This window comes from Suillus subalutaceus (assembly GCF_016647625.1).
Source record: "Suillus subalutaceus strain FC151 chromosome Unknown DFJ58scaffold_1, whole genome shotgun sequence".
NCBI classification, from domain to species: domain Eukaryota; kingdom Fungi; phylum Basidiomycota; class Agaricomycetes; order Boletales; family Suillaceae; genus Suillus; species Suillus subalutaceus.
In genome coordinates this window covers 824,018-851,339 of record NW_024540250.1, presented here as the reverse complement: position 1 = coordinate 851,339, position 27,322 = coordinate 824,018, and the positions used below count along the sequence as shown (strand labels likewise).

Genomic DNA, 27,322 nt, shown 5'->3' with positions numbered 1-27,322 from the left:
GCGGTCGTAAACGAGACAGTAGGTCCCGTAGTCCAAGGAGGGGTATGTCAAAGATCCTTTGCAGGGCCGCACAAACAGCTTATTCTACCTATTCAGATAGGAGAGATCATGACAGGACTACTTCAGTGACTGTATCCATTGGATCATACAGGGATTACAGAGATAGAGATCATAGGAGCTCGCGAAGAGAAGACTACGACCGAGACAGCCGCCGAGACGATAGACGGCCTGAAAGACGTGATGAAAGGCGCGAGCCTCCGACTCGAGACAAGGAACCAAGACACAAGGACCCCCAAAATCAACGTGACCACCGACAACAAGTTGGCAGGCATGATGCTGAGAGAGTTTCAGAAAAGCCTTCACAAGCTAGAACTCCACCCCCAGGTTAGAACTCGTATACTACTGTGCGAAAGCAGTTCTCATCATTAATTCCAGCTCCACCTGCTGATGCTGGTCCCTCCTTTTCTCAAAAGAGACCGAACCTTGATCCAGATGCCCTATCTGAAGAAGGGGAGGCCATGGATGCCACCAACGCCGAGGAAGAGAGTATGATGGCCGCAATGGGGCTCGCAGGTTTTGGCACTACGAAGGTATGTTGGTCTTTTAACTTGCTACGATATATAATTCACCATATTCTCAGGGCAAGCACGTCGAGGGAAATCAAGAAGGCTTCGTCGACATCAAGAAGATCAGGACATGGCGTCAGTACATGAATCGGTAAGCTGCGCTTACATGCCCACGTTTTGTTACTCATACATCCCTCTAGCCGCGGAGGATTCAACCGGCCACTAGATAAAGTCAAGTGAGTAACCCAGGCTCCAGCTAGCTGCAAGATAAGTTGCATTTCCTCGCTTGTGAGAGACAGCTTTCACTTCGACACAGTATGTTCTCAGATATTGCTTCATTTTTCCTGGTGCTTTTGGAAATACATGCGAAGTCCATATTTTTGAAAACTTAGTACATGAGAAAACATCTAATCGTTCAACAATCGGTGATGATACAAACGACATACATAACAAGACGTATCCAGAAGTATGTGAGAAAGAAAAATCATGCTGACATAGAAACATCGGCGTTAACCTCGAGGGTTCAAGTAATCCCTCTGACGACATGGACTAGAACCCGTGCAGCTTGATGGTGTTCTTGGGAATGCCCTCCTCCGTGAGGAACTTGACAATCTTAAGCCTCTGATCACCCTGCAGCTGGATGACTTGACCCATCTCCTCGTCGTCGACGAGGGTGCCGTTGCAAGCAAACTCCTGTGTGAAATTGTTAGCGCCTGCCAAGTGTTGAAGCGCATTTACTCACCTTCTTGAAAGCCTTCAAGAGTTTTTTGGGATCATATTCTGCAGACAAGTCGATCAGATGATGACTCGCTGGTGAAAGCCCCCAACCTCACCTTTGGGTAATCCCTGCAACGTGGTCAAAGTCTTCCTTCCGTTCCTCTGCTGAATACGAATATGAAGGTAATTCTGTTGGGATCCAACGTCTTGGTTGCCTCCGAGAGGGTCACCCTCGTCAGCAAAAGGATCTAAAAAGCGCCCTATCAGCCAACGTCATCCAGAAAAATTGCTTAAACAAGCTCACCGAAAGAGTTCAGGTTCTGCACGTTCATGCGATGTGAAGAGATAGATAGACTTGTGGACTGAGTGGGGATGTGTTGAGACAAGATGGTCGTTTAGAGAAAGAATGGACTTGTCACTTGATCCTTGTAGTGTGGCTCCATAATTGGATGATCAATAATTAGTCAGCATCTGGGCTTCATTCTTGTGGTGGCCGCCGAGCTCGTCTACAACGATGATCACCGAAGGGACCAAACGCAAAAAACCTCCGACTTTTGGTCACCTTCCATTTAATAGAGGTGAGCTTTCGTGAGTTTCATCTCGCGGCTATACTCAGATTATTTTTTTAGCCAAAAAGCTAAAGCAGTCATGGGTTGAGAGCACGAAGATAAAGTCTCAGTGGAAAGCCCAGAAAAAGCGGGAAAGTGTTCTTCAACGGAAACCCGAAGTACCTTCCGATGGCGACCCACCCCCTGCACATCAGGAACAACCTGATGGAAGTGACCCAGAAGAATCGCACTCCAAGGATCAAGGTTCTCACTCTGGCAGTCATTCCGAGTGCAAGCAGCCACCAGTCCCAAATAGTTCAGCTGATGGCAGGATTTCGCTTCGAGAACTCGGCAAACAAGCTTACTCACGGAATTCCCTCCACACGTACAAGGCGAATACTAAAAGACATCATACAAAACCTTCTCGCGGTACCAATCCGCAGAGAGGCGGCACCAGGGGAGGCCGCGGTGCTTCCTTCGATGATCGGGGACGCGAGAAGGGACAACCCAATATGAAGTATCGAATGACGGCCATGCTCGAAAAAATCAAGCGCGATTTTACTTGAATGAGATAAATACACCGTGGTGCGTACCTTGACGCCGAGTATACATCACAGCTCTTACTGGTTTGTTCCCAGTTTAGATGAAAGCACCGTCAACCTATATTTTCTTTGTCTCCCGTTCCGTCCGCCATCCTTTGATCACTGCTCTCCGTATCATGCTGTCCCTCTCCTCTCACAAACCTTGTCCCCAGGGTATCCATGAAAGGCTTTGAGCCCACCGTAGTAACAGCTGTAAGAGCTGTTGGATGATTACTCAAGTGCCCTGGGCTTGGATCGTCCAATTCGTCTACTAGGCCAAGTGCTTTGGGTGGCATCCCTTCCAAGGGTTCGACGTGCCCCATAGATTCCATGCCACTTAGTGTTAGAGGTGACGGAGGAGGACTTTGTGACTTTGAGCGCCGTGCATCTTCATGATGAAAGAATATGGGAGAGAAGAGCGGAGTAGTCGGTGCTGATAGTAAACCAGCTGTCATCGATAATGAAGATATTGTTGGGCCGTCATGGTTAGATTCTTCTGCGGGGAAAGCGTTCCACGAGGATGTAACGAGCAATGATTTCTCTACCGCTCGAAGATACTTTCCAAGAGCTTTATAATGCTGTTTCGGTCGTACGCAGAGCTCGCAGACGCGTTGTATTGTGAAAGGAGGATCACTAAGGCCACCTGCAGTCAGATGTCGTTAATGGCCGCAGATATGTGCGCACTCATCAAATTCATGCAGTTGCCTGAAAATGAAAGCTTTGATCTCGCCTGCTTCTTGCTGGTTCATGTACACTTTCGGTACCTCGTTGTGATTGAGATCGTTCTGTTCACGAAGCGGGAACGGCGGTAACTTCAAGTTACCAGCTTTGAGGAGATCCTCAGGTAACGGTTGGAATTCCACTGCATTGTGAGGCGGTGGATCTGCTAGAAATAGGGCGATATTCTAGATGTCGAAGTCAGCTTCTGACTTAACATCAAAGGAGCGTTATCACCTCGTCCACTTTGTACTTGATCATGTCGCGTAGCAGGTTCCATTCTATCCTGAAAAAGTAGACTTATGAGTCATAAACGCGTGGATCGGTTAGCTAGAAGAGCGCACTTTGGCTCTTCTATGTCAGAGTCAGCGATTTGCTCTAAAACTGTGTCATAATCTAGGTGGGGTGGTAAGTTTAGGACCTCGTGGTGAGTAGTAAAACGCGTTTACCTGGGTTCCAACGGAAGCCTTGTGATATGTCATATGCACTCTCTGTCATGGACGTCATGTTCGCAGTTGATGGTAGTGTTTGGAGTCTGGACTGAAATTTGGACAGTCGCGGCTGCGGTCTAGGTGCTATGGGGGTTTACGCTCTGCCAGCAAATTTCTGCGCGTCTAGGGCTTCCAGTCGTATACTATGACCTCGGTCCGATCAGAACGTTTCACGCCAAGCCGGAGTATAATATTAACACAATATTAATGGCGGCCAGCTCAAGTTTGGAATGTGATAACTTAAGTTTGCTCCCATACACGAGCATCTTCCCTAGCTTAACCCTCTACCAACTCTTTGGCGAGCAATTTCACGGCAACCAACGATGGCCTCCTTCAAATTCTGGGAAAACCCGAATTATGACAGGACCACTAAACGAACTGACAGCAAGAGGCGAATGAAATTAATCAGGTCTTATGCCCCCGATTGGTCCGTCGCATCAGCTTCAAGTTCATATTGCTCTCCATACTCACAATATGATCTGTCTTTGTGTAGGACCATCACAATTCTTTTGGCGTACACTCTTCCGTTTGTGCACCAAATTATGAGTTTTATTGACGCCTTTATAACAGGATTGTGTTCTTCGCCCTCGACGGCGTTCACGGCTTCCGACGAGAATTTTCAGTGGATGATGAAACGTGAGATTCTATACTCTTTCACAAAGAACGGTTGCTAATTTGTTCGATGCAGCATACTTTTTCCGTGAGTTGGGACGTAGCTCTGACCTGCCTTAGGCGACCTGACCTCGTTCCAGGTTTGCAGTTCATGAACGTGTTCCGGTAAGCTTCATGACGGGACCTCAAAGTACATTGTAATCTCAGTCCGCGATTAGGACATTGCCCTGTACTTCATTGCGATTGTGGCGCCACTCGTCATTCAATTAGTAGTGAATTTACTTACCGTTCGGTCCTTCTGGGATTACCACTGCAGCGCACTCGGGCGTAGGTTCTTTTTTGTGCATGAAATATTGTTTAACTCACAGAACTGCGTAGTCATCCTGGGGCTTGCCATCACAGGGGCCATCACTCAGTTCACGAAGATCACTGTTGGCCGTCCCCGTCCAGGTTAGTGCTATGCCACTTTTCCTATCTTACAATTTTGACGTGGGCTTGTAGATCTGCTCGCACGATGCATGCCGATTCCAGGCTCCTCGGACCCCACTTATGGACTCTCGTCAGACGCGATATGCACAAACACCAACACAGCTATCATGATCGATGGATGGAGGAGCTTCCCTAGTGGCCACGCCAGTTGTAAGCCATCATATCAATCCATCTATAAAGTTGTGAAATATTTCCAGTGTCCCATGCCGGACTTGGCTTCCTATCTTATTATTTGGCCGGAAAGATGCACCTGTTCGATACCAGGGGCCACGCTGTAAGTGAACGAATGTCTCCAACCCCGGCGACGTACTAAGATACATATTTCTCAGCACAAAGCATGGATCTCCATCACTCCTATCTTTGGGGCCATTCTGGTAGCCATTTCCCGTACCATGGACTACCGACGTCAGTTCATGTCTCTGTATTTATCATGTTTAACCTCATTTACTTCTTCACAGACCACTGGCAGGACGTCATAGCTGGAGCCATCCTCGGACTGGTTGTTTCATATTTTGCGTATCGCCAGTACTTTCCTTCGCTATTATCGTCAATGTCTCATAAGCCGCATCCCCCGAGAGTGCGACGTGAAGAGGAGCTGCCCACTGTCAACTCCGCAGCTGGCCTCCACAATCTGTCCTATACAGATGGCACGGAGGGGGAAGAAGTGGAGTTGGTTGGTGGTAGTGTGCGCAAGCCTGATCCAGCTCTCACTGGGAGACAAGGCGAACATGAGGTCGACGGTGGCGCACCCCGCCTTTAGGTATTTTTTCAAAATTCACGGGACCTTTGAGAACTTTTTCGTTATTCTGTACTGGACTATTTCTAAAGCCATACATAGTCACGTATTGCATGTATGATGGGCGAAGAGCCGTTTACTGCCACGACTGACCAAATTTGAGTTCAGGCGTAGGTTCTGACATATGTGTGAAGCGTCGAGTCACCGTGACATTAACCCCAAGTAGATCACTAGTTTGTCTTCGACCTTGACGTGCAAAATACCTCGACGCACATTATTCACTCTTCCAAGAAAGTCTTCATACCATGGAATCGAGAGCCATTAACTTTGGCGCAGGTCCATCTGCTCTGCCCGTCGCTGTGCTTCAGGAAGCCACCAAAGGTCTCCTGAATTTCAACGGAACTGGCATCGGTATCGCTGAGATTTCGCATCGCTCCAAAGAGTTCACGGCGTATCTACAAGGCGTCGAACAAAATATCAGAAAACTTCTCGACGTCCAGCCCACACACTCCATCTTGTTCACTCAGGGGGGTGGGTCCACGCAGTTCTCAGCCGTCGTGCTGAACATGCTGGCGCGACACCGCCTCCTCCACCCTCAACTGACAGACGAAGACCGAGTACTGGATTATGTTGTTACAGGGTCCTGGAGCAAAAAGGCAGCTGAGGAGGCTAGGCGCATGGGAGGGAGCACCGTTAACATTGCAGCCGATTCTCGCAAATACTCTCAAGACCAGAAATCCTTTGACAACATCCCACCTGCAGATGCGTATTCCTTCTCAAATGACCCAGCTCTCATTTACTACTGCGCCAATGAGACCGTCGACGGCGTGGAGTTCTCGGCTGAGGAAACTTCACCAGCCTCTTTTCCCTTCCATCTTCTTCCAAAAAATGCACTTCTCCCACTTGTCGGGGATTATTCCTCCTCTTTCATGTCAAGGGCAATTCCCCATCTTTCAGACCACGCTATCATATATGCTGGCGCGCAGAAAAACGTCGGCCCTGCAGGTCTCACCATCTTAATCGTCAGAAATGATTGTATCGTTGACGTCGACGCCGCTGCGAGGCTCGGGGCGATTCCAATCCCAATCTGTCTTGCGTACAAAACGCTTGCAGATCATAACAGCCTGTACAACACTCCCCCGGTACTCTCCATCTACATTACCGGTCTCGTTCTTGAGTACATGCTCCAGCTAGGAGGGTTGGACTATTACGCGAGCCTCACAAACCGTAAATCGAAGAAGCTGTATGATGTGCTGAAAGATGGTGAAACTAAAGGCATCTTCAAAGGCAAAGTGAAGGAAGGCTCTGGTAGCCAGATGAATGTCGTCTTCGACGTCCTTGGCGAAGGGTTGTTAGCCAAGTTCATTGCTGGTGCAGAGGAGCGAGGCATGAAGGGTCTCAAAGGCCATCGGTGAGTTCTTGCCTTTGCGCATCATCCAAGGCCACGTTCTCATAATTTTTCCATGTAGTTCCGTAGGAGGTATGGAGCGTTATCATTTCTACCCATAGTTTGATCACTGACGTTTCATCTGTCCAGGGGTCCGAGTGTCCATATATAACGCCGTAACAGAAGAAGAGACAGACCAACTCATTTCGTATATGGAACGGTTCGCAGGACAGCACGAAGTTGACAAGGAGTGAACAGAGCATTAGGAAAATCATGGGTAATTTGACGGTTCGGACTCGAGTTTAACGTGCAGCTATCCACTTGTATTACCCAACAACCAGAGCATACGCCAGGCATCAACTGCCATGGATGTTTTCGTGATAATTTGATTCTGAAAACCTGATCTAGCACAGACAGAAACATTCACTAGGCGTAGTCGTCCTGACGAGGTTACTTAGGTCAAAGTCGTTTTCGGAGTCCAGTGTTTGCCTTTGTGTTCACATGCTGTGTCCATGTGATCATCGGAAAGCCCCTATTTTCATTGTCTCCTTCCTCACCAATATTATGGATACAAAGTTCGAACTCTTTGATGACGACAAATCCGATTCCAATGCGCCTCCATCATACGACGCAGTTTCCATGTCCTCGATATCAGCAGATTCTGTCCAATGCAGACCACCACCTGTATTTTCCAAGGAACAGATCAAGCAGATACGTACCACCGTTCTATCTCTCATCCGTGATATGGTCACCGCACCGGATTTCATCCCTTCCTCTGTCGGCCCAATTATCGACGCCTGTGCTACTTCTCTCCCAGCTGCAGAGTTCACAGCTCTCCTTCAAGAATCCAATATTACGGGTCACACACCCTTGTATTGGGCAGTCGTGAATAATCGACCAGAAGCTCTTTCAGCTTTTTTAAAATTCATCGCCACATACACGTATAATTCCCTTGACGACCTGCGTCTAGCATGTATGGCAACTAGTAACCATGCATGGTTTACGTCGCTGAAATTGACAACCACGCCTCGTTATAGTGAGTACTGGTAATCCCTAGTCCTTAGCGAGAATTAATCATTGCACATTAATCAGGGAAGGGCTTGGGTTTGAATCGATCTTTAGGTTATCCGAGAGATAAGATCCAGGTGTATCATGAAGGAAATTTACAGAACCAGTTCACTTCCAAAATCCAGATCATGATGTTCCAGAAACGCATGCGCGTTACACAAGAAATATACGTGGAATTGATTGCACAAGGTATTTTATCCATACCTCTTAAGTTGTTCCTCACGCGTGTTAATCTCTGCAGGACGCATATGGTGCTTGCTCTTCTATATGGGTGTTGACACAAAGTGGCGCGTTAGCTTTGGGCTTGCTAAGGACAGCTTGCCGGCGCGTCCAAAAGCTTTACTCAAGATTGAGGCACAGAACGAGCAATCTCAAGATCTGCAGATAAACTTCGAACCGAAGGAGGATTATTTGCTTGCACCCGAGGGGTAAGTTTAGTTTGTTGCGAGTCATTCGAAGGGCATCGCACTGATGGTTTTCCTTGCTCCCCCCGGCTGTTGACTACGCTGATCTCAAAGATATACGAACTCTTCTATCCATACTTGCGAGTCCCTCTCTGCCTCGTTGGACGACGTGCTGATGTTCAAGTAAGTGTTCTCCCGGCGCGTTCAAGATCTTGTCAATTGACATATTTTGTGATTCTGTTGTAGCGATGCCATATATACAGACTCGGATGGCGCCCTGCATGCAAATTTGGAGGTGACGTTACTGTAGCACTGGCTGACAGTGAGAATAGGAGGCCGGGGAGGATACAGCTGGAGGATGGTCAGATATGTCTAGTTAGTGCTATAACATGATCTCACACTTTTATTGAAGTATCACACGTTGGAACGACATTTCTAGCCAATGTAAGTGAGCTACCATGGTGAAGTTAAGCGTCACAACTGCGGCCTAGGATTCAGTTATACAAAACGGTAAATCTGAAGAATTACTGCTTCCGACTACCCAAGCTTGGCATTGAATCACTTCATGTCGGATATCCAACCAGCTCACCACACAAAACACTTGCCTGTTCTTGCATATCCGTTTAATAGTGTGGCATTCCATCTTGTCCAGCGAGATGACGGCACAAGTAACGGGACTGCTCTGTGGCTTGGTGCTCAAGTACTATCCGTCTATCTTTCTGCCGAATTCAAGGGCAAATCCAGGAAGACCATCGAGACTGGAACAGATAATAATGCTTCGGTTCTGTGCAATACAGCACGCCCAAAGGCCGTAGAACTGGGTAGCGGGATTGGCCTCATGGCGTGCGTCTCATTGTCCATATATGAGCGTGAAGAGGATCACTCACTATCATAAACGCATGTTCCGCATATGGCGGGTGCTTCATGGATTTCAGTCTTGCGCTCGCATCTCTGGGATATGATGTCCTTGCTACCGATACTATGCACGTCTGTGCGTCCGTTCTGCGTTCCAACATCAATGCCAATGCGCATCTCGTCCCTGGGCGTGTCCATGTACGTGAGCTGGACTGGGGTGTCGACCCTACGGGTTGGATATGGGACGATTCTGTGTCGATCACATCGCCAGCACCTTTGCCAAGAAGAGGTACTAGTGACAGCCGCGATTTCCTCGCCCCGCCATTTGATCTGATTGTCTCGAGCGATACGATCTATGATACGGAACTTGTTGCTCCTCTATTCGAGACAATCCGTGCGCTTTCTGCTCTTTCATCTGCTTCCATTCTCTCCCCATCTTCACTTTCCAGTATTGAAGTACCACCTGCACCCCCTTCCAAATCCCCTGGAACTCCAACCTGCAAGCCTCCGGTCATCTACCTTGTTGTTGAGAGGCGCGACCCAACATTCATCACGACCGCATTTAGACGTGCTGATGAGGAGTGGGGACTTTTGTTCCAGCGCGTCCCTGAGAAGAGGCTAAGGCGTGCCGGTGTTGGTGTAGGATGGGACGCTGAGGAATGGGAGGGCGTGGAGGTGTGGCGTGGAAGGTGGGATGGGGTCACTGGGGCTGTCAAGTAATAGTGATCTTGTTTGTTGCATGAAGGATATATAGAGCATAGAGGCGTCAAGCGTCGGGATTATCCAGTTGATACCATGACTTTTTTGTAGTACCTTTGTTATTAGAAGTTTTCTGACTCAGTTAGAATGAAGACCAGCAGATGCTAGATATGATTAAATCTAGTATGTGAACATCGCCCAGCAGGTCATGAGTTAGGGTATGGAAGGTTCGAAAGATCATACGAAGTCGTGGATATGGAGGGGGTTTCCAGCTAGATAAGCAATCAAGTAATGGGCATCGTAAAGTCATGGGTTGGTGGTTAGTATGTTCATAACGTATAAGAGGTTGTACACGTTTTTGTGGTATCGTCCTACGTGGGAGGTGATTGGCATTCACGTAAAGATGGAGAATAAGAACAACCCGACGTACATGACATGAAAAGAGGCGTATGACTGCTCTCAGCCTCTTCCTCCCGACGCGTTGAAACAAGGGTGAGGGTACGATCAAATCCGTGGTTTGACTGAGAACGCAGAGTTGAGTCGATTTTATCCCTTTACGCAGAGTGGCCAAGATGAAAGATCCGAGAGGATGGAAACAGGATGCGAATGAAACAAAACCAAAAAATTATTGGCGTTGAGGGAACAAAGAGGATGGGCATAAGAGAGAAAAGTTGGAGAAATCAGTGCACGTACCAGATCTCTCCATGTTTCTTCCTCATCATTCTCTGTCTGCAGCTGATATATCTGCGCGAAGCCTTTAAACCTACAGAAAAGTGCAAGAATCAGCATCAAGAAGATTTCCACGACTGCACATAGGTGTGCTAGAAAAGCAGGAGAGGTGAAAGAATGGGATACCACGCACGTCAGCTCGCCTTCTTCAGTGACGTCCAAAAACTCTCTGAGTTCCTCCTTGGTCTCTTCACTAAACGGTGCGCCATTCGTGTCTTGTGCCCACGCGTCTAGCCCTGCGGAGTCAAAAATCGCATCATCAGGAGGTGTAAGGAGAATCGTAGAGTCTTGTTTTGGGAGACGCGCCGGGCGCGGCGTGCAATACTTGGCGAAAATATGACGAAGACAGCGTTCGAGCTGCACAAGCCATGTGTGTCGGTCAGCACCTTCGCGCAATGTCACAATATGAGTGAAAACATACCTTGTCGGAAATTGCACCATCAGCGTCAAGCAACTGGGCATCAAGCTGAGGATTTCGCCTGCCCTGCCTGGATGATGGCTCGGGCGTTTCCGGGCGAGGGGACTGCATACGCGAGTCAATATCGTTGGGCGCCATCCTCGTGCTCGCTGTTCGAGCTAGAGCTCGATGGTAGATTGACGCTTGAATCAAATCACTGAAATAGATGAGCGCGTACTCATCGTGCCGCACGTGCCCCGACAAAGAGCTCCATCGCCCGATTTGGAACCCTAACGCTTCTTTTCGAGTACAGTGACGAACGCACCCCCGGTCGTTGAGTTGATCTACCAGGAGCACCTTGGGATGGCAGCACGAGCAGAACCACTTTCGATAGAGTCCTTGCTGCAAAGACAGAAGGAGGAGCGTGAGGCTGCTGCAAAGGTGAGTCTGGTCATGTTACGAACAAGAAATGCTGATTATTCACTTCATATACAGCCCTAAATTCCTCTCAAAAGAAGAGCGTGCAAAGATAGCTATTGCGAAGCGTACTGCAGAGCTCAGAGAACAACGGGAACGTGATGAGAAGTCACGAGTGGACCGTGAAGTTCTAGAACGTGAAGCTGAGGAAGTAAGGCAGCGGGAGCAAGAAAGGGAGCGTACTGCTAGGTATAGCAGTGCTCCTGCTCGACGTATGATTTCCTCTCATTTCGAACAACTCGTATTGATTACATGCTAACAGATGATGATAGAGAGTCAAGATATGGACATCCCGAAAAGGATACGCGACATGGGCACGGACATGGACACGGGCGGAGAGGTCGAGGAGGTGGACCACCTCCGGACGACCGTCGTGCACAGCCCCCACCGTCGAAACACATACCAAATGCCCCAACAGGTCCAAGGGCCGACCGTCTCAAAAACTCAAACCCGCCTTCTGGTCCTGTCTCCTCCAGTGCATCCCCTGCACCCATTAGCAATGCTAATAGCACCAGTAATGCGAACGGGAACGACCCTCTTTCGGAGCCCAGTACATCCTATGTACCTCCCATGACCGAGAGCGACCTCAGTGCTGTACGTGATCGCTATCTTGGTGTGAACACCAAGAAGCGCAAGATCCGCAAAATGAATGACCGGAAATTCGTGTTTGACTGGAATGTGGAAGAAGACACATTCTCGAGCGATTCTCCTGTTGCTGTTGGTGTGAACCGCCAGGGTGCACAGGTGATGTTTGGTCGTGGTCACGTTGGTGGATTTGACGACGGTGGTGGCGAGAGAGTTGGTCGAGGGGCTGCAACTGCCAACTTGGCTGACGCAATGGAAAGGAGGATGGCGGCGAAGAGCGGTCTTGATGAGAGGCATTGGTCGGAGAAGCCGTTGGAAGAGATGAGGGAGCGTGACTGGCGGATATTTAGGGAGGACTTTAGCATTGCTGCTCGAGGTATGTCTGCTTATTCATGCATGTTGGTCGCGGGCTCTGACGATAATCTTAAGGTGGCTCGATACCTCACCCCCTGCGTTCATGGACAGAGTCACAGATCCCACAGAAAATATTGAGCGTCATCGATAAGATTGGTTACAAAGAGCCCTCTGCCATCCAACGACAAGCAATTCCCATCGGACTGCAGAACCGAGATATCATAGGTATTGCAGAGACAGGTACATCATTTCCCTGTCTACTCTCCTCATGTACTAACATCACGACAGGTTCCGGAAAAACAGCAGCTTTCGTCATCCCTATGCTCACATTCATCTCCAACATGCCACTTTTCACAGATGAGAACCGCCACCTTGGTCCCTATGCACTCATCCTCGCCCCTACGCGTGAGCTTGCCCAGCAAATTGAGGCTGAGGCACGCAAGTTTGCATCGCCACTGGGCTTCACTTGTGTATCTATAGTCGGTGGTGTACGTCATCTTACTTCTCTCTAGTCTCGGAGTTTGTACTCATTGTCATATGTTCAGCGCGCAGTTGAAGAACAACAATTCAACCTCCGTGAAGGGGCTGAGATCATTATTGCTACGCCTGGACGTCTGAAAGACGTCCTAGAGCGGCATGTGCTCGTACTCTCTCAATGTCGTTATATCGTCATGGACGAAGCAGACCGCATGGTGCACCTTGGTTTTGAAACAGACTTGTTATTCATCCTTGACAAGCTCCCGAGCGAGACGATGGTAGGCGAGGATACTGGAGCAATGGACGTCGACGGTGAGGAGGTAAAGAAGGGTCGCACTCGGGTAACGACCCTATTTAGTGCGACCATGCCGCCTGCTGTCGAACGGCTTGCGAGGAAATATCTTAAGAGGCCTGCTACCATCACTATCGGTGAAGCTGGCCGTGCAGTCGACACCGTCGACCAGAGAGTCGAATTTGTGAATGGAGACGAAAAGAAGAAGTTTGTATCTTTTGTGCATGTCTTCGCGGTACCATACTAATCACGCACATTTACAGGCAAATGGTGCTGGAGATCCTGAACAGTGGCCAGTATCCATCACCGATTATTGTCTTCGTCAACCAGAAGAAGACGGCAGACATGGTTGCAAAGGATCTCTCACGTGCTGGGGTATGTTGCTGTCATTTTCAAAGTGGGTCGCTGATCTTAGTTTGATTTAGTGGTCTGCGGCAACGCTACACTCTGGAAAGACACAAGAGCAGCGCGAGGCTTCCCTACAGTCATTACGTTCCGGCGACTCCGACATCCTTGTTGCCACGGATCTTGCTGGACGTGGTATTGATGTGCAGGATGTCAGTCTTGTCATCAACTACCAGATGGCAGGTACCATTGAGGCATACGTGCATCGTATTGGTTGGGCATCTCCCTTATCTGGGTTTTTAAGTGATTTAACAACATTAATGTGCAGGTCGTACGGGTCGTGCGGGCAAACAGGGTACGGCGATCACCTTCTTGACAAATGATGACGACGAAGTCATGTACGTATCTATCCTAATTTTTGTGGTTGTGTTGTTGCTGCATTTGCTGGATCTTCCTTCGGGGAGCAAACCGATAGCTGCCTGACCCAGAATTTCTTTACTTCTCTGAGCTCGGAACACGGCTGATTATTTGCTTCTATAGGTACGATCTTAAACAAGGTACGACTTTTTTTCCATTCTCATACGCTTTTGGTTCCACTGCCACGAACGCTACCTTTTTATTCTGGTTCTATCGTTATCAATCGTGTGGCTGGCTGTCTCCGCAATGTTCCTTTTCTTCTTCTCGGCGATTTCTCTTTTTACCAAGTCCTATCATGCTTAATATGATTATCGATGTCCCTACTTGGTCTATCATCAGTTATTACTGGCCCCCGACACCGGCGGGTACCCGGGATCCCGTCTCGTCCCACTGCTCGTCCAGCCCCATGTCCTTGCCATTGACTGCCGTCGTTTTCCCTTCTCAGGCGCTAGTTTCCCCGGTTTCTGTATCTATTTGGATTTTACTTTTTTCTCTGCGTTTCTTTTCTGTGATTTTCTTGTCGGACTCGACCCTTTTATCTTGTGTCATCTGTCAGGTGGCGTTGTGCGTGTGTAGCTTCTTTATCAGGGCATTTTCTGCTGTCGTTCAAGGCTGGTTTTGTTTATATTTGCATTCCTATTCCGACCTCCAACGTTTGTTCATCTTTACTAACTACCCTCTCACACAGAAATATCCAAGAGCCCCGTGTCCAAAGTTTCGCCAGAACTCGCAAAGCACGAATCGGCACAGCATAAGGTTTCACGAGAGATGAAGAGGAAGCGAGATGCTGATGATATTGGTTGAGACTAGGACTAACCCGTAAGGCGAGACCACTGATAACGATAGCCGATCAGAGGCCAGGCTTAGTATACCGGCGAATAATGGATTGGAATTTTGCAGTACTTGTACTGCAAATGAGGCGAAGTAGATGATTGGTTGGGTCTAACTATAATGGTGTGACTGCGGACTAGTCACAGCACTGCTACGTTAGTCGAGCATGCGTGCAGGGGTACTTTGTCACATGCGTCCACAAGGATTTCGGGAAAATAGTCCGACCAGTTGCTACGGGGATAAGCCGCCAGATAGGGGCGCTGAGCCCATACTCCACGTTGTGCGGGCCAAGTCGTCGTACGCAGGATAATAACGCCTAAACACCGATTGGCTCGTACGATGTGCGCAGTTGCCAAGAGCGAGTCTGAGTAGATATCAGCCATAATATTGACCCTAGAAGCAGAAGAGCTCCAAGGAAGAACTCAAGACATGGAGGCGGGTTATTGGGCGGCCGTGCCAAGTGTCCTCGGACGTGAGAAAGTACATGCACCGATCATTAACAGGTGGAGTACTTGCCTGTTTTGGCTTGCCGCTTTCGATGCCACCTCCGATGGCGAGAGCCTGTCGATCGCGTTTTGCTGAATAACGCGACCGAAGAAGGCGGGGAGATACTAAGCTGTGTTGCGTGTCGCGCGCGAGTCGGTCGGGATGATGCTACACAGACACCATGTACTAGTTAAAACACACTTTCGCGTGGCGTTCGGTCATGAATCGAGTACCCGAGTATTAACGAGAGCCGCACTAGTGCAGGCAGTGATGCTACGAGTCCAAATCATGGGGTTTGTGAGCTCGGGGAGTACCGTAACAAAGAGGCTTCGATAATCTACCTCGAGCCGGATCATAGGGTGAATTCCAGGCGAGCTTCGGGTGGTATCTTGGCGTAGCGTCTAGAAGCGTGAGCCTGAGAGTGAGCTTGAACCAAGACTCACAGGAAGTTTGAAACTAGGTCTAGTCAAAAGCTGTACGTAATTCATTTGATTGGTAAGCACATGCCGAGCCCATGCCGGATTCGGACCGAGATCGGTGGCCTGTGGGCTTTCTGACGCGATATAGTTTTAGTCTTCAACTTTTCAATTACTTGTACACTTCTTCAACCATCATCACCACCATCACCCTCGTCGTCAAATAAGCCGTCGTCGTCGTCGCCGCTCACGATGCTCTCAGCAATTCCAATGCAGCAAATCTCTATTCCTTGTCATGACCCTTCTCCACCTAGTAGTCCAGATTGTGACAACCGCGACAACGACCATCAACCTAATCCTCCATCTCTCCTCGCTGTCCCAGATATCGACCGGAACGGTCGTCTTGCAAATAAGGTCAGTTCAAATCACATCCTTTAACTCCACTAACTCCCTTTTGCTTGCCTTCAGCCTACCGAGGCCGTAACACAATCACGTTTCCGCTTTCCCCGAAAGTCATCTTCAAACGCTCTCAAGCAGCAGTCTTCAGGCACCTCTTCACCCTCAAAACTTGGCCCCCTTCATGATCTCAAACGATTTCTCAACCACCATATCCCTCATCCTCATCCTCCTTCTACGTCTTCCAGCGCTTCCCCATCCTCGAACGCTTCATCATCCCATACACCTTCAGAACTACAAATACAGCCTGCAGATCAGCGAAGGGGTGACGATTTCGATACAAATACCGTAATCCACGCAGTTCCCATAATAACAACCCACAAGTCCTCCCCCTTCAGCTTCATACATAAGGCCCGCAACCGCGACAAGGACAAATCTTCCCGTCAAAAATCCTCTCCTCCCTCAACATCTCTATCGTCTAAACGTCCATCGCCAACTCCTTCAGGAACTCCTTCTGCTGTTCCAATTATCTCCCTCTCCGAAGCCACTCACGCTCATCTATCGAAAAAGTATGGCAAGTGGGGCCGTGTACTCGGTACCGGTGCAGGTGGCACCGTTCGCCTCATTCGTGCACGAACTAAAGCAGGTGGTGCCGTTTATGCTGTCAAGCAATTTCGCCCAAGACGTTCCGGCGAATCCGAGCGTGAGTACGAGAACAAAGTCAGGGCTGAATTCTGCGTTGGCGCCTGTTTAAAGCACATCAATGTTATCGAAACAGTCGATATCGTCTGCGATCATGGCCATTACTATGAGGTCAGATTGTCGCTCATTCACAACAACTTCTCCCCCTCACCACCAACAGGTCATGGAGTACGCTCCCTACGACCTCTTCAGTGTCGTAATGTCCGGCCGCATGCTACGCCCAGAAATATTCTGCGTTTTTCGTCAGATCTGCAACGGCGTCGCATACCTTCACTCTCTAGGCCTAGCACATAGAGATCTAAAGCTCGATAACTGCGTCATGACACAAGGCGATGTCGTTAAACTCATCGATTTCGGAACCGCCGTCGTCTTTGCTTATCCTGGAACCGGAACTTCCAACGCCTCGCTACCGGCTACAGTCACAGGATATGTCAGTGGCGCCCTCAATCCCCCTTGCCCTTCGCAACCCCATCCCAATGACCCACCATCCGGTCCGCACTCCCATGCAAGATTGATACCTGCCACGGGTATAGTTGGTAGCGATCCGTACCTTGCGCCTGAAGTTCTGGGAGGCGGCTCCTATGATCCCCGAAAAACCGATGTATGGAGTGTGGGCGTCATTTTTGTGAGTAGTCGTTCCTCTTGCTTGCTTTTATGGGTTGGTATTTGGTTGAGGGCGAAATGCCTCTGGATGGTTGGATGGATGACCCGCGGTCTTTATCACATGCGTCATGTTCTCCCGAGGACAGTCGTCCGGGCATTGCCATGAGCCCTATCTAGGCCGCTCTATTCATCCGGATCGACAGTTGCGCCACATGGAAAAAACTCTCTTTCGCAGAAGCTAACAAAGTTTCAACAGGTCTGCATGGTCCTCCGCCGCTTCCCATGGGCAGTCCCTGATCGCGAACGCGACAACTCATTTAAAGCATTTATCGAGGCCGAAGCTTCTTGCCCACTGCCGCGCCCTAAATACAAACGTAAACACGAGCGTTCAAGTGGCGCAAAACCTGTGTCCTCAGGTCCCCCCGCCACAAGCTCCCCAGCGAGTCCTGACTCCATTCGAGACCCGCGGAGTACGTCCCTGGATGTCCCGGGTCACGCCGACGGGCTCAAGCCTCTCGACGACAACAAGTCGGTGCTGTCGAATGCGTCGGTTTACACCGCTACGGCGAGCACCCTCACGTTGTCGTCACCGACTGGCAGTGATGCAGGGAGCGAGACCTCACCACACCGGCGTGCAATTGAGCTGGGATTGCCTGGTCCTGGTATAAGGACGGCGACATTGCCTGCGATGTCAAGTTCGCAGGGTGCGGTCCTCCCTGAGGGTGGGGAAGTAGATAAGAGCGTGTTGGTGTTTGCGCGTCCTGGAGTTTCGACGGAGAGTTTACCTGCGTTGAGGGCAGACAATAACCCGGAGGAGATGAAGGATGTCATCAATAGGCAGGGAAAGACCCCTAAAGAGCGGGATTTCGCACGGGAGGCTCTGGAGACGAAGGCCAATGGTGTACAAGCCAATGGTACAACAGCGCCGTCAATACGTGAGTCTTCCGTGGCAGCTACCGCATCATCATCATCGTCATCTCCGCCTACTGCTCAACCGTCGTCGTCAAAGCGCACGATAACACCGCCCGGCAAACGACCTCGTACATCGTCGACGACATCGCCAAACTCAATATTCCGGCTGCTACCGCGCGAAACGCGACCTGCGCTACGACGGATGCTATGCGTTGACCCTAAATTGCGCACGACCATGGGCGAGCTATTATGGGGTCGACGAGACACAGGTGGGATCATTGCACTAGCAGAGGGGGATGAATGTGGTTGCGAAGATGGGGAGTACGAATCTGACACGGAGGAGCAGGGCGATAATGAGGATGAAGATGATGCAGAGGATGACGAGGACGGGGACGAGTGGGTGCGGAGCATTGAAACGTGCACGGAGAGCGGTGTGCCCAAGCACGTGCATGTGAGGATCCAGAACGAGGAGAAGAGTTTCAAGAAGAGGTTTTTCTGAGTTGGGAGGCGGGCTGGCATTACCCTTGAGGGTGTCGTGCTAGTCTGGCTGTGCGTATGGAGCTAGCTGTGTTTACCTCGGATCGACGCCGCTCTGATGCCATTCATGTGCTATTACCCTCATTCATCTTGACGGCACAATCATCATCCACCATTACCTGATCATCCTCTACCTTCACATTGATCATCATCAACCTTCGCTTCATCATCCACCGTTACCCTGATCATCCTCTACCTTCACATCGATCATCAACCACCTTTGCCTCGCTCGTTATGTACTATATCCGCAGCCTCACAATCCTCATGTCTTGGTTCTAGCGGCACTCTTGCATCATTTCACACTCCAGAACCATGGCGTGCGCCACTATCATTCCATTTTATTCCGACTCGCTTACCATGTAATATTTCATGTGATTCCCCTTGGTCACCCATTCACTTTGACCACCAACGCCTTCCCAACCCACCCATCTTCCCATCCATCTCGATCTATATGCACCTCATCTTCCCTCGCATGTATATACAACACAACACCTAACACATACGCACGGTTCGGTACACACAGCGGACACTAAAAAGATCATCCACAACGTTCATTCCCATTCTATTTCTCCTTTTTATGATGTCCCCCGAGGGCACACGATACGACCCTACGCCTATCAGGTATCTTATTCTCGTCCACCTAACCTAGTCCATTCGCTATCTTTTTTTATCTGGTCGTCTTTTTCATTCTGATGCGTTTTCGCCTCTTGATTAAATTTCATTTCATTTCTTCGTCTTTTTTAACTTTGTTGCCTTACACCTACAAATGTGTGGTATGCTTTTTGCTTGATAGAACGAAAGGGCAATATTTTAATACAACGATTATGGATTACGTCTTGTGGGAAGATGTTTGAAGTATGGATTCGAAGAGGGTGTGCCATGCAGACGCGTTAAAATTCTCCCTAAATTATAATAAATATATTCTGAATTTGTTGTCGGGAGATGCCCTTGAACTTTATGGGACTTTGCAAGGAGGTCGAGAAGGTAAATCGGGACGGGAACACCGAGGGTGTGGTAACGTCGCCGTGTATAGAAACTCGGGGTTGGTCCGTCTAAGGGTCTGCGCTAGGTAGGGGTGGGCGGACGCCCTGGTTATCTATCAGGTGCTGGGTAAGACAGCAATCGGGTGATTGTCGTTCGTACTGCGCATCCACGAGGTCCTGAGATGGGAAAGACACAGGATATTCACGAGTAGCACGGTTAGAATTCGCCTCGAGGGTATCGTGACGATAAATAGAAGAAATACGCAAATATATCTCGGCGAGGATGAGTACCGACGGGTGCAGAACATGGCGTTGCCGTCGACAGTAAACCTATTTTGAGCAGAAATCCTACCCATCGGCATCGTTGAATATTTTTTTTCCGGTCGTTTACAAAAAGAGTCTACCGGAGGGAGCTGCGGCAGATTTGCGATAAGCTATCTTGATCGATTTTCGGTGATCCTGCCGTCTCGTATGAAAAGTTGTCACTACTGTCCTGCAGGTGAGAGTGGAGGATCACACGACCAAGACTGTGCTCTGGCGGAGTGTAACCTGGTCTAGACGCGTTCAACACGGAATGGAGAGATGATCAGGTGGTTACTAAGATACATCAGATCAGACAATTACCTTCTTGTTCCCTCAGTTGGCGATGGGCTCGTGCTGAAGGGTCGAACAATATCCTGGCGGAAATGGAAAGCATCACGAAAACGCATGCTGATGCTCGCGATGCATATGGCACAACCATCAAATAATCAAGAACGTTTCAGCGGAAAATAATAATAATAAAAAAGTCCACGACGGAGAGAGATTGGAAATTAGGCGTACCGCCGTCAAAAAGCGCATGCTCTTGAACGTTGATGGATTGAATGAACTCAAAGTGGCCGCCACCTGACAATAATTGGATCCAATAAATAAACGCCGCAAGAATCTAGGAGCACGAGTAAAAGATAATCAGGGGGAAATTGCATAAGATCGCACCTGATGAAGCCACAATTAAATTCTTTCGAATCCTGCAGAGGGCGCAAACTCAACTTGTTGGAATTATGGAAGGTTATGCAGAGAACGCGCGATCCGACTTTTAGAGACAGCGGCGATAAGCGCCTCGATTATCGATCAAATCGAAGGAAGCTTCGATGCCACGCCTGTTTGCCGCGAAGATTCAGGCTTGAAAAGCAGAGGACGACGAAGCTGGTGTAGACGACCCAAGCAATTTGATTGGTGCGATTCGACGTGAGTTTTGGCTAAATTTTTGGGGTTGGGAAATAATAATAATGCGATGGTGTGCCAGAGATCCGTGGAAGCTGTGTTGAAATTCTTATTCGCTGTATCATTCAGGACTCTCTATATTCCGAAATATCCTCAAGATGCCAGGGCAGCGCTTGCAATTGACACCGGAAAGTCCGGTGACGGTCGTAGATCTGTCCGGATGAGTATCGACAAACACTCAGCTGTCCCTGATGACGTTGTGTAGTCAGCAAAACGACGGGACTTGTGAGTGGGAAGATAGAGTTCAGAGATTGAAAGATTGGATCGGCTTCAGATACGACATACATTAAACTGAATAAGGTCCGAGGCAACTTCGAATAAAACATACCTAGCAGTGCTTGAGATGTTATTTCTGACTGTGGATCACTAGCATGTTACATCAAGACACGAGACTCAGGGGGTGTCATGTTAGCCAGCCATAAAATGCAAATTAGGGTTGGGTAAGACGCAAGATGGCAAAGCTATGACGATTGGAACGTCAACCAATATAAGCACTCTGCAATAGTCCACAGACTCTCCAAGTAGAGAAACAGTGTCCAAACGATCAAATCTCGAGCCTAGTGCAGAAGCGAAATTAACGAGCTGCTTAAACCAACAGTAAGATGACTGCCCACCTCAGAGCAGCTCAGAGCTCGTCTTTCCTTTCGGGAAACTTTTCTGATTCTTCCCTTTGACCGTCCCTGACCTCATCATCCTCTTGTTCCTTCTCGTCCTTCAGTTCATTCAACTGGTAACCGGCCTTTCGAATGATCTCTGTTATATGAGCGTAGTCATCCGTATTCCTTTCCTGTAAATCAGACTCTCCGAGGTCATCAAGCGGAATCTCTTCCAGAATCTCGATTACAATCTCGCCGTTTTGGCCGCGCCCCAATATGACCTGAGAGGTTTCGCCCGACAAGGATTGAAGCTCCGGAACCAACGCTTCTAGCGTGCGTTTCAATATCCCATCCAACAGGTCTTCGCTTTGACCTCCGCTGGGACCCAGGGAACTCTTAGCTGCGGGGGATGGTACGGCAAAACGCGTTTCACGGTTCAGATACGAAGGTAGGTCAGAATCTTGTGGTATTCGATGGCCGTCAGGTTTTCGCTGTTCGAGATGGGTAGTTTGGGGAGTAGAGTCCAATGAAGGGTTGATGATTTGCCGACAGCGGATAAAGGTCTGCTCTGGCAATTCCATTCGCGATTTGAATCCAGGTTCTCCACATAGACGTGGAGTTTGTACGATTAGCACGTAGGAACATGTCTTTGCTTCTCGTACGAGAAGGATAGAATCTGCCATCGTCATCGAGCAATGGAACTGTACTGATGTTTTGAGTGCGTTGCGGGGAAAAAAATTAGAATAACATTACCTGAACTTCAACTTCGCGAGGTTTTCCCGTCTTATCGCAGAATGTGCCATCACCCCATCGTTGTACAAGATAACGAGAGCCTGGACCATGAGCAACTTCAAGCTGTCCCACCTGAGCGTGCCGATCCGTGACGGCTACGTCCGCTCCTGGATCTTGTGCAGAGGGGGCGCGTCCTAAAGTAAACGCTTCCCACTAGCCAACCATTTAGAAAACATTAATAAAATAATATGGCACACACTTCTGGGTCCTCAGTGGGTTCGTAAGTTCCTGTATACGTGTGAGTGAATCATACACCGCCAAATGGGAAGGATCTTACCTGCTGAGCGATGTTGCGTGTGAGCGAGTTCCTTGAACTGTCTGATTTCTTGATTGTGGCAGTACGAATAAGTGAACCATGTTTGCTGGTGCTATAAGAAATATTTGAGCGGCATGTTAGAAAAATAACAAGTTAAATTTCGCACATAAAGGCATTTTCCAGATAAAGGTTCCAGCAGTGACCAGCCATTGCGAAGGACTGCATCTTGGTCAATATTCTCCTGTACCTGTATTGGAGCATCACGGGCTGGGGGGATCAGGCAAATAAACTCGTTGTCTGGTCCCAATTTCATGTGATTTAACATATATCCAGAATTATCTGGTATCGGAGACTGTGCTAGATCCGAAAACGACTGTGAATAAATCAAGAACAATTGAACACGAGGGGACATACAGATTTGCGAAGCGTCATTTGACATTTCCAGCTCAGAGCTACCTATCTCCTTGTATACCGCATTGGAAAACCACGCAGGCTCATCCCACCGGTCATTTAAAAATTCGCTTTCACCGCCCCGTAGTCCCTCGTTAAGCCAATGTTGAGCTGTTTCATTCTGGACTGGAAGATTATTCAGAAACGTTACACGATGCTTTGGGAAGGCATAGAGATCTTCTGGACCAGAATAAAGTAGCCTTGCCTGAACTGAGTAAAGACTATAAAACAGAGTGAAAGCGATAGCTCGAGGAGGTTGCATGCTAATTGTGACGTAGAGCGAAATTCACTCTTCCTGAGCATACCATGTACCGTGAGAAATGTCTAATTATATCGGGGACCGAACTGACTCCGCGGCCCGTCCATTCATGCTGGGAAGTTCCCGCTGCTCCAGAAACAAAAATGCTAGAATATTATCTGCACTGGTCGATATTTCTTTTTTCTCCGTTCTGATGCCATGGATTCGACCCCTGAGTGGCGCTTTAAACCGCGAATCGCCGATCGGCGGCCTGAATGACTATATTCCGTCAAAAGTATTCTGTATCCTTAAAGCTAGAAGATGAAGCCTGGAGGCTCTAGGTATACGGAGAGAAATATCCGACATATCTTTTGGAAGTGTTATATATGTACATATGCCTAACATAAAGGCATATATACATATTCATAACAATATTCACGATAAATCGATATTAATTTGTTGCTAGTACTGGAATAAACCACGTTGTGTCAACAACGATCAACAGTCGAGCGACAACCGCATCGCTGTCAGGCGGTGGCAATCTCCCTGAGAGTGTCTTCATTCCTCTCTGTAATAATGAATTTTCTCTAATCTTCAGGCATCCATTTACGTACGTATATGTCCCCGAATATCAGGGGCAAATGCACAGAAGATGCTGATCGATATAATAAATATAACCCACTTTTGGTCCAGATTCCACGCGAGGGAAACAATATATGCTCACTATATTCGGTAGGGGGGATATTCGATAAAACAAGGGCACACACCCTTTCCCCGTCTTTCCTTCTTTCAACTCGACGCGGACGTTCTTTCCTGCATACAGTCGCTCCCTGCTCTGATCTATACACCCGGTGTCAAGACGTTCAAGATGTCTGCCTCACCCCAGCAAGAGGAAGCACGCGATAAATCTCAGGAGGATTTAGAAGAGGAACAGCAAGTCGAAGAGACTGAGGGTGAGTTACCCGCTACTTTATCGTTGTCAGTTAGAAGCAGCTTAGCTTGCCAAATGCGTCTCATTTCCGCCATGTCCAGGCGCGGCAGACGCTAGCGATGCTCCTCCTCCCAAAAGGGGACGTGGGCGTCCCAAGGGAAGCAAGAATAAGAAGTCAGGGGGAACGTCTGCTACCTCAGCAACAGCAGAGGCTGGTGCTAAGAGGAAACGCGGCAGACCTCCGAAGGTGCATATCTCATTCCTACTTGTCTGCATGTGCTTACATGGTACTAGGAGAAGAAAGAGGAAGCTGCTGATGGTGAACCATCTACCAAACGCAGGCGCGGTCGTCCGCCCAAGGCTAAATCAGATGCAGCACCCGACGCAGTCTCAGAGCCTGCACCTGATACTGCTGGAGAATCAGGTACAAAGAAAAAGCGGGGTCGGCCACCGAAGAAGACCTGAGACACCAACTTTCTCCGTTTCTGTCTCCCTGCTTTGTGTAATTTTCTTTGCTCTCGTTTATATCTGCACGTACCAGATCTATCGCTTTCCTGCGCTCTTTTCACGCATGTCATGATTAGTACCAATTTCTTGCTTTTATGATTTACTAGGGCTCACAGTATCTAGACTATATAATGTCACTTTAACCGGAGGTCATGTAATCCCTGCCACAGATCACTGTACACACGTCTACTTATTTTTGTCTGCATGTGAACGCAGAGGATTTCGGGTCGACTTGAAAGCTGGCATTCTCCTTTGGACGAATCGGGTCAGACGAGCACGCGCTCCTAATAATCTTTTCTGCGAATTAATTCCATGGTCGGAATGCCCAAATTAATCACCGCTCAAATGCTCTGCGCTCGAGACCTCAGAAAATTCTAGATTTTAAATAAGAGCTTCGGTGCAATATTTACATTACACCCTGGTGGCACGAGGTTCAATAATTCTAATTCACAACAGCCAGGATATCATCTTTGACTTCGCAGCCAACGTAAGGCTCTCCACGTAAGGTAGAAGCTAGTGGCACACATGCCAACAGTTCCAAGTCTTGCTATCATGGTGAGGATGATGGCCTGTCGGGCCGCTTTCCTCCTAGCGGTAGCATAGCTGATATCGGGACGGAATGTAACCATAGTGTAGAGAGGTAGCCAGCCGCGAGGATTGGCAGTCGGAAAGGCAATGCGAGACAATGAGTCACCCAGAGACGAAAGAAACGTGGTGCCACGAGCAGTTAATGAGAACAAAAGGTGGTCGAGCGCTTTTTTCATAATGTAGGCAGGCGTTGTTACGGAATGGCGCATTTCAACGCTGATACGCGGCCAAATCAGTGACAACTAGCAACGCCTCACAAGTGACTTTACTTACTAATTGTCCATTGCAAGTTCACATATGGCAACGACATCTTCGTGCCTACTGGCAGAGTAACGAGACAATGCTTTGAATAGCCTCTGGTCTATGGAATCAGATTCAGGGTCTCCCGAATTGGGCATAGTTCTGCTAGAGACAACACATTCTTCTTGCAGCAGTGTGAGCAACACCCGAACGTCTTCGAGACCGCAGTTAAGCCCTTGTCCATAAAAGGGCACCATCGAGTGGGCGGCGTCACCGAGAATTACACACCGATCTTTGTAATGATAAGGCGACAACTACCCCCCACCAATGGCGGCAATTAGCTCTCAATTGGTGCTCGTGTGAAATACGAAAGGGAGGTACCTTCGTAGTAATCAGGGGGCTACGGGGGTTTTGCTCAAAATCTTTCAACAATTTGTCTTCGCCAAGTAGCGACAGGGCATCCGGAAAATGATTCCGGAACCACAACAGGATGTCTTCGCGAGTGATCAAACGATCAAACTCGACGGTAGGCGCGAAGAGGGTGCAAGTGAATGTCTTATCCTGAAATTGAATCTTGTGAGGTGGGAAGCACATAGAAGCTGCATGGGTGATTACTTTGTTTGGCAGAGCGATGAGCATGAAGGAGTGGCGAGGCCATATGTGGAGATGATTCGGATCAAGGAGGAAGGCAGGATTGCCGTGCTCGTCGTGTCCTGCCGGCATTTTAAGTTCAATATACTCATGAGGAATATATTCTTGCTGAAAATTCATTCTTTGCAGAAGCATCAATATCAGCACACTGGAATCATATCTTGAGAGCGGAAACTTGTTTACCAACCTCACAACCCTCATCAACTGTCTCCTTATGATAGAATAACTCCCATCTGCACCGATACACAGGTCGAAATTGACTCGGATATCTGTTCCCGAATCGGCGTCCCGAAGGAAAAGCACTTTTTGGTCAAAATCAGCTGAAAGAACCTTATGCTTGAAGGTCAAACGGATATTCGGCACTGCCGAGGCCTCCTCCAACAGCTCTACGTTCAGGAGAGCGCGATCTATAGAATTGATGCACTAAGAAAATGAGTAAACAGGGATATACTTGGCACAGAGCCGTGGCAAAATACAGGGACCGTGCGATTGAGGAGTGAGACAAACATACCTGACCGTCCCTGTCGTACAGTTGACTTTGTAAATTTCCATGTCTGTCATGAATCATACGCCCACGCATGGGGATGACAGTCTGCAGAAACCTCTCAGCTGCAGAGGCATCAACAGCTCGTAAAGCGGCGATGCCACGTGATGAAATGGCTAGATTGATAGATCGCTGTTGAGCAGCTGCTCTGGAAGATGATAGCCGTAAATCTGGAAAAAATAATAATCAAGACGTTGTGTGATGAGAACATTGACATTGTCCTGCTTTACCTGGCCTCGCTTCGTAGATCTCGACTTGCCAATTCATCTTGGCAAAGGCGATTGCCGCAAGACATCCTACTGGACCTGCACCAACAATTACCACTTTGCGGGTATTATCGAGGGGAGTGATATTGTCGCTCATCATGGCTGGCTATGGACAAGCTTGTCGCTTTGTGAACGGCCACATGCACAATGAAGCCAGGGCTGACCCTCACATTAATCCTAGTCATCTAAAA

At 48.7% G+C, this 27,322-nt stretch overlaps 14 protein-coding genes across 14 annotated transcripts; 9 read left to right on the top strand and 5 right to left on the bottom strand.

The window, feature by feature from the left end:
* Positions 1-491: 491 nt before the first annotated feature.
* On the top strand, positions 492-721 carry DFJ58DRAFT_648716 (uncharacterized protein; the record flags this gene model as incomplete). Its single annotated transcript, XM_041381490.1, has 2 exons — positions 492-590; positions 641-721. Coding segments are annotated over 2 exons (180 nt in total), but the record flags the coding sequence as incomplete, so codon positions are not given.
* Positions 722-912: 191 nt separating this feature from the next.
* Positions 913-1,711, bottom strand: DFJ58DRAFT_753164 (translation initiation factor SUI1). The gene is made up of 4 exons (XM_041387902.1): positions 1,588-1,711; positions 1,400-1,531; positions 1,309-1,346; positions 913-1,259 (listed from the first exon to the last, which is right to left on the bottom strand). Exons 1-4 carry the CDS (start codon positions 1,613-1,615, stop codon positions 1,116-1,118), a joined length of 342 nt encoding a protein of 113 aa, XP_041251374.1. The 5' UTR covers positions 1,616-1,711; the 3' UTR covers positions 913-1,115.
* An 86-nt stretch (positions 1,712-1,797) lies between these two features.
* Positions 1,798-2,397, top strand: DFJ58DRAFT_835577 (uncharacterized protein; the record flags this gene model as incomplete). The annotated part of the gene is made up of 2 exons (XM_041392252.1): positions 1,798-1,861; positions 1,913-2,397. The coding sequence occupies 2 exons, from the start codon at positions 1,798-1,800 to the stop codon at positions 2,395-2,397; spliced, it is 549 nt and encodes a 182-aa protein (XP_041251373.1).
* Positions 2,398-2,441: 44 nt separating this feature from the next.
* DFJ58DRAFT_10637 (PPP4R2-domain-containing protein) lies at positions 2,442-3,789 on the bottom strand. The gene is made up of 5 exons (XM_041378643.1): positions 3,579-3,789; positions 3,474-3,525; positions 3,367-3,415; positions 3,097-3,317; positions 2,442-3,045 (listed from the first exon to the last, which is right to left on the bottom strand). Exons 1-5 carry the CDS (start codon positions 3,634-3,636, stop codon positions 2,487-2,489), a joined length of 939 nt encoding a protein of 312 aa, XP_041251372.1. The 5' UTR covers positions 3,637-3,789; the 3' UTR covers positions 2,442-2,486.
* DFJ58DRAFT_10628 (PAP2-domain-containing protein) lies at positions 3,566-5,635 on the top strand. Its single transcript, XM_041378642.1, has 11 exons — positions 3,566-4,047; positions 4,114-4,134; positions 4,191-4,256; positions 4,309-4,320; positions 4,373-4,397; positions 4,451-4,559; positions 4,611-4,682; positions 4,734-4,871; positions 4,919-4,995; positions 5,051-5,126; positions 5,180-5,635. Exons 1-11 carry the CDS (start codon positions 3,944-3,946, stop codon positions 5,479-5,481), a joined length of 1,002 nt encoding a protein of 333 aa, XP_041251371.1. The 5' UTR covers positions 3,566-3,943; the 3' UTR covers positions 5,482-5,635.
* A 55-nt stretch (positions 5,636-5,690) lies between these two features.
* DFJ58DRAFT_753150 (pyridoxal phosphate-dependent transferase) lies at positions 5,691-7,427 on the top strand. Its single transcript, XM_041387901.1, has 3 exons — positions 5,691-6,868; positions 6,927-6,937; positions 6,995-7,427. The coding sequence occupies exons 1-3, from the start codon at positions 5,763-5,765 to the stop codon at positions 7,096-7,098; spliced, it is 1,221 nt and encodes a 406-aa protein (XP_041251370.1). The 5' UTR covers positions 5,691-5,762; the 3' UTR covers positions 7,099-7,427.
* On the top strand, positions 7,411-8,717 carry DFJ58DRAFT_753148 (uncharacterized protein). Its single transcript, XM_041387900.1, has 5 exons — positions 7,411-7,880; positions 7,937-8,101; positions 8,154-8,340; positions 8,431-8,499; positions 8,563-8,717. Exons 1-5 carry the CDS (start codon positions 7,484-7,486, stop codon positions 8,624-8,626), a joined length of 882 nt encoding a protein of 293 aa, XP_041251369.1. The 5' UTR covers positions 7,411-7,483; the 3' UTR covers positions 8,627-8,717.
* A 164-nt stretch (positions 8,718-8,881) lies between these two features.
* On the top strand, positions 8,882-9,891 carry DFJ58DRAFT_648214 (uncharacterized protein; the record flags this gene model as incomplete). The annotated part of the gene is made up of 3 exons (XM_041381462.1): positions 8,882-9,159; positions 9,252-9,627; positions 9,676-9,891. 3 exons carry the CDS (start codon positions 8,882-8,884, stop codon positions 9,889-9,891), a joined length of 870 nt encoding a protein of 289 aa, XP_041251368.1.
* A 216-nt stretch (positions 9,892-10,107) lies between these two features.
* On the bottom strand, positions 10,108-11,128 carry DFJ58DRAFT_712548 (uncharacterized protein; the record flags this gene model as incomplete). The annotated part of the gene is made up of 5 exons (XM_041383867.1): positions 10,108-10,142; positions 10,301-10,391; positions 10,564-10,633; positions 10,733-10,956; positions 11,021-11,128. The coding sequence occupies 5 exons, from the start codon at positions 11,126-11,128 to the stop codon at positions 10,108-10,110; spliced, it is 528 nt and encodes a 175-aa protein (XP_041251367.1).
* A 231-nt stretch (positions 11,129-11,359) lies between these two features.
* Positions 11,360-14,747, top strand: DFJ58DRAFT_648551 (P-loop containing nucleoside triphosphate hydrolase protein; the record flags this gene model as incomplete). Its single annotated transcript, XM_041381477.1, has 11 exons — positions 11,360-11,451; positions 11,492-11,685; positions 11,736-12,434; positions 12,488-12,652; positions 12,701-12,900; positions 12,958-13,388; positions 13,445-13,556; positions 13,607-13,799; positions 13,855-13,924; positions 14,067-14,116; positions 14,632-14,747. 11 exons carry the CDS (start codon positions 11,360-11,362, stop codon positions 14,745-14,747), a joined length of 2,322 nt encoding a protein of 773 aa, XP_041251366.1.
* A 1,181-nt stretch (positions 14,748-15,928) lies between these two features.
* DFJ58DRAFT_851495 (Pkinase-domain-containing protein) lies at positions 15,929-19,163 on the top strand (the record flags this gene model as incomplete). The annotated part of the gene is made up of 4 exons (XM_041393819.1): positions 15,929-16,094; positions 16,224-16,885; positions 16,935-17,399; positions 17,634-19,163. The coding sequence occupies 4 exons, from the start codon at positions 15,929-15,931 to the stop codon at positions 18,786-18,788; spliced, it is 2,448 nt and encodes an 815-aa protein (XP_041251365.1). The 3' UTR covers positions 18,789-19,163.
* A 2,240-nt stretch (positions 19,164-21,403) lies between these two features.
* Positions 21,404-23,452, bottom strand: DFJ58DRAFT_740492 (uncharacterized protein). The gene is made up of 7 exons (XM_041387089.1): positions 23,131-23,452; positions 22,883-23,073; positions 22,738-22,828; positions 22,660-22,688; positions 22,422-22,613; positions 21,687-22,369; positions 21,404-21,629 (listed from the first exon to the last, which is right to left on the bottom strand). Exons 1-6 carry the CDS (start codon positions 23,426-23,428, stop codon positions 21,698-21,700), a joined length of 1,473 nt encoding a protein of 490 aa, XP_041251364.1. The 5' UTR covers positions 23,429-23,452; the 3' UTR covers positions 21,404-21,629; positions 21,687-21,697.
* Positions 23,453-23,914: 462 nt separating this feature from the next.
* DFJ58DRAFT_753130 (uncharacterized protein) lies at positions 23,915-25,080 on the top strand. Its single transcript, XM_041387899.1, has 3 exons — positions 23,915-24,357; positions 24,437-24,582; positions 24,630-25,080. Exons 1-3 carry the CDS (start codon positions 24,273-24,275, stop codon positions 24,798-24,800), a joined length of 402 nt encoding a protein of 133 aa, XP_041251363.1. The 5' UTR covers positions 23,915-24,272; the 3' UTR covers positions 24,801-25,080.
* Positions 25,081-25,306: 226 nt separating this feature from the next.
* DFJ58DRAFT_648691 (uncharacterized protein) lies at positions 25,307-27,132 on the bottom strand (the record flags this gene model as incomplete). The annotated part of the gene is made up of 7 exons (XM_041381488.1): positions 25,307-25,646; positions 25,704-25,984; positions 26,052-26,231; positions 26,286-26,442; positions 26,509-26,744; positions 26,833-27,035; positions 27,096-27,132. The coding sequence occupies 7 exons, from the start codon at positions 27,130-27,132 to the stop codon at positions 25,307-25,309; spliced, it is 1,434 nt and encodes a 477-aa protein (XP_041251362.1).
* Between the last annotated feature and the right edge of the window lie 190 nt (positions 27,133-27,322).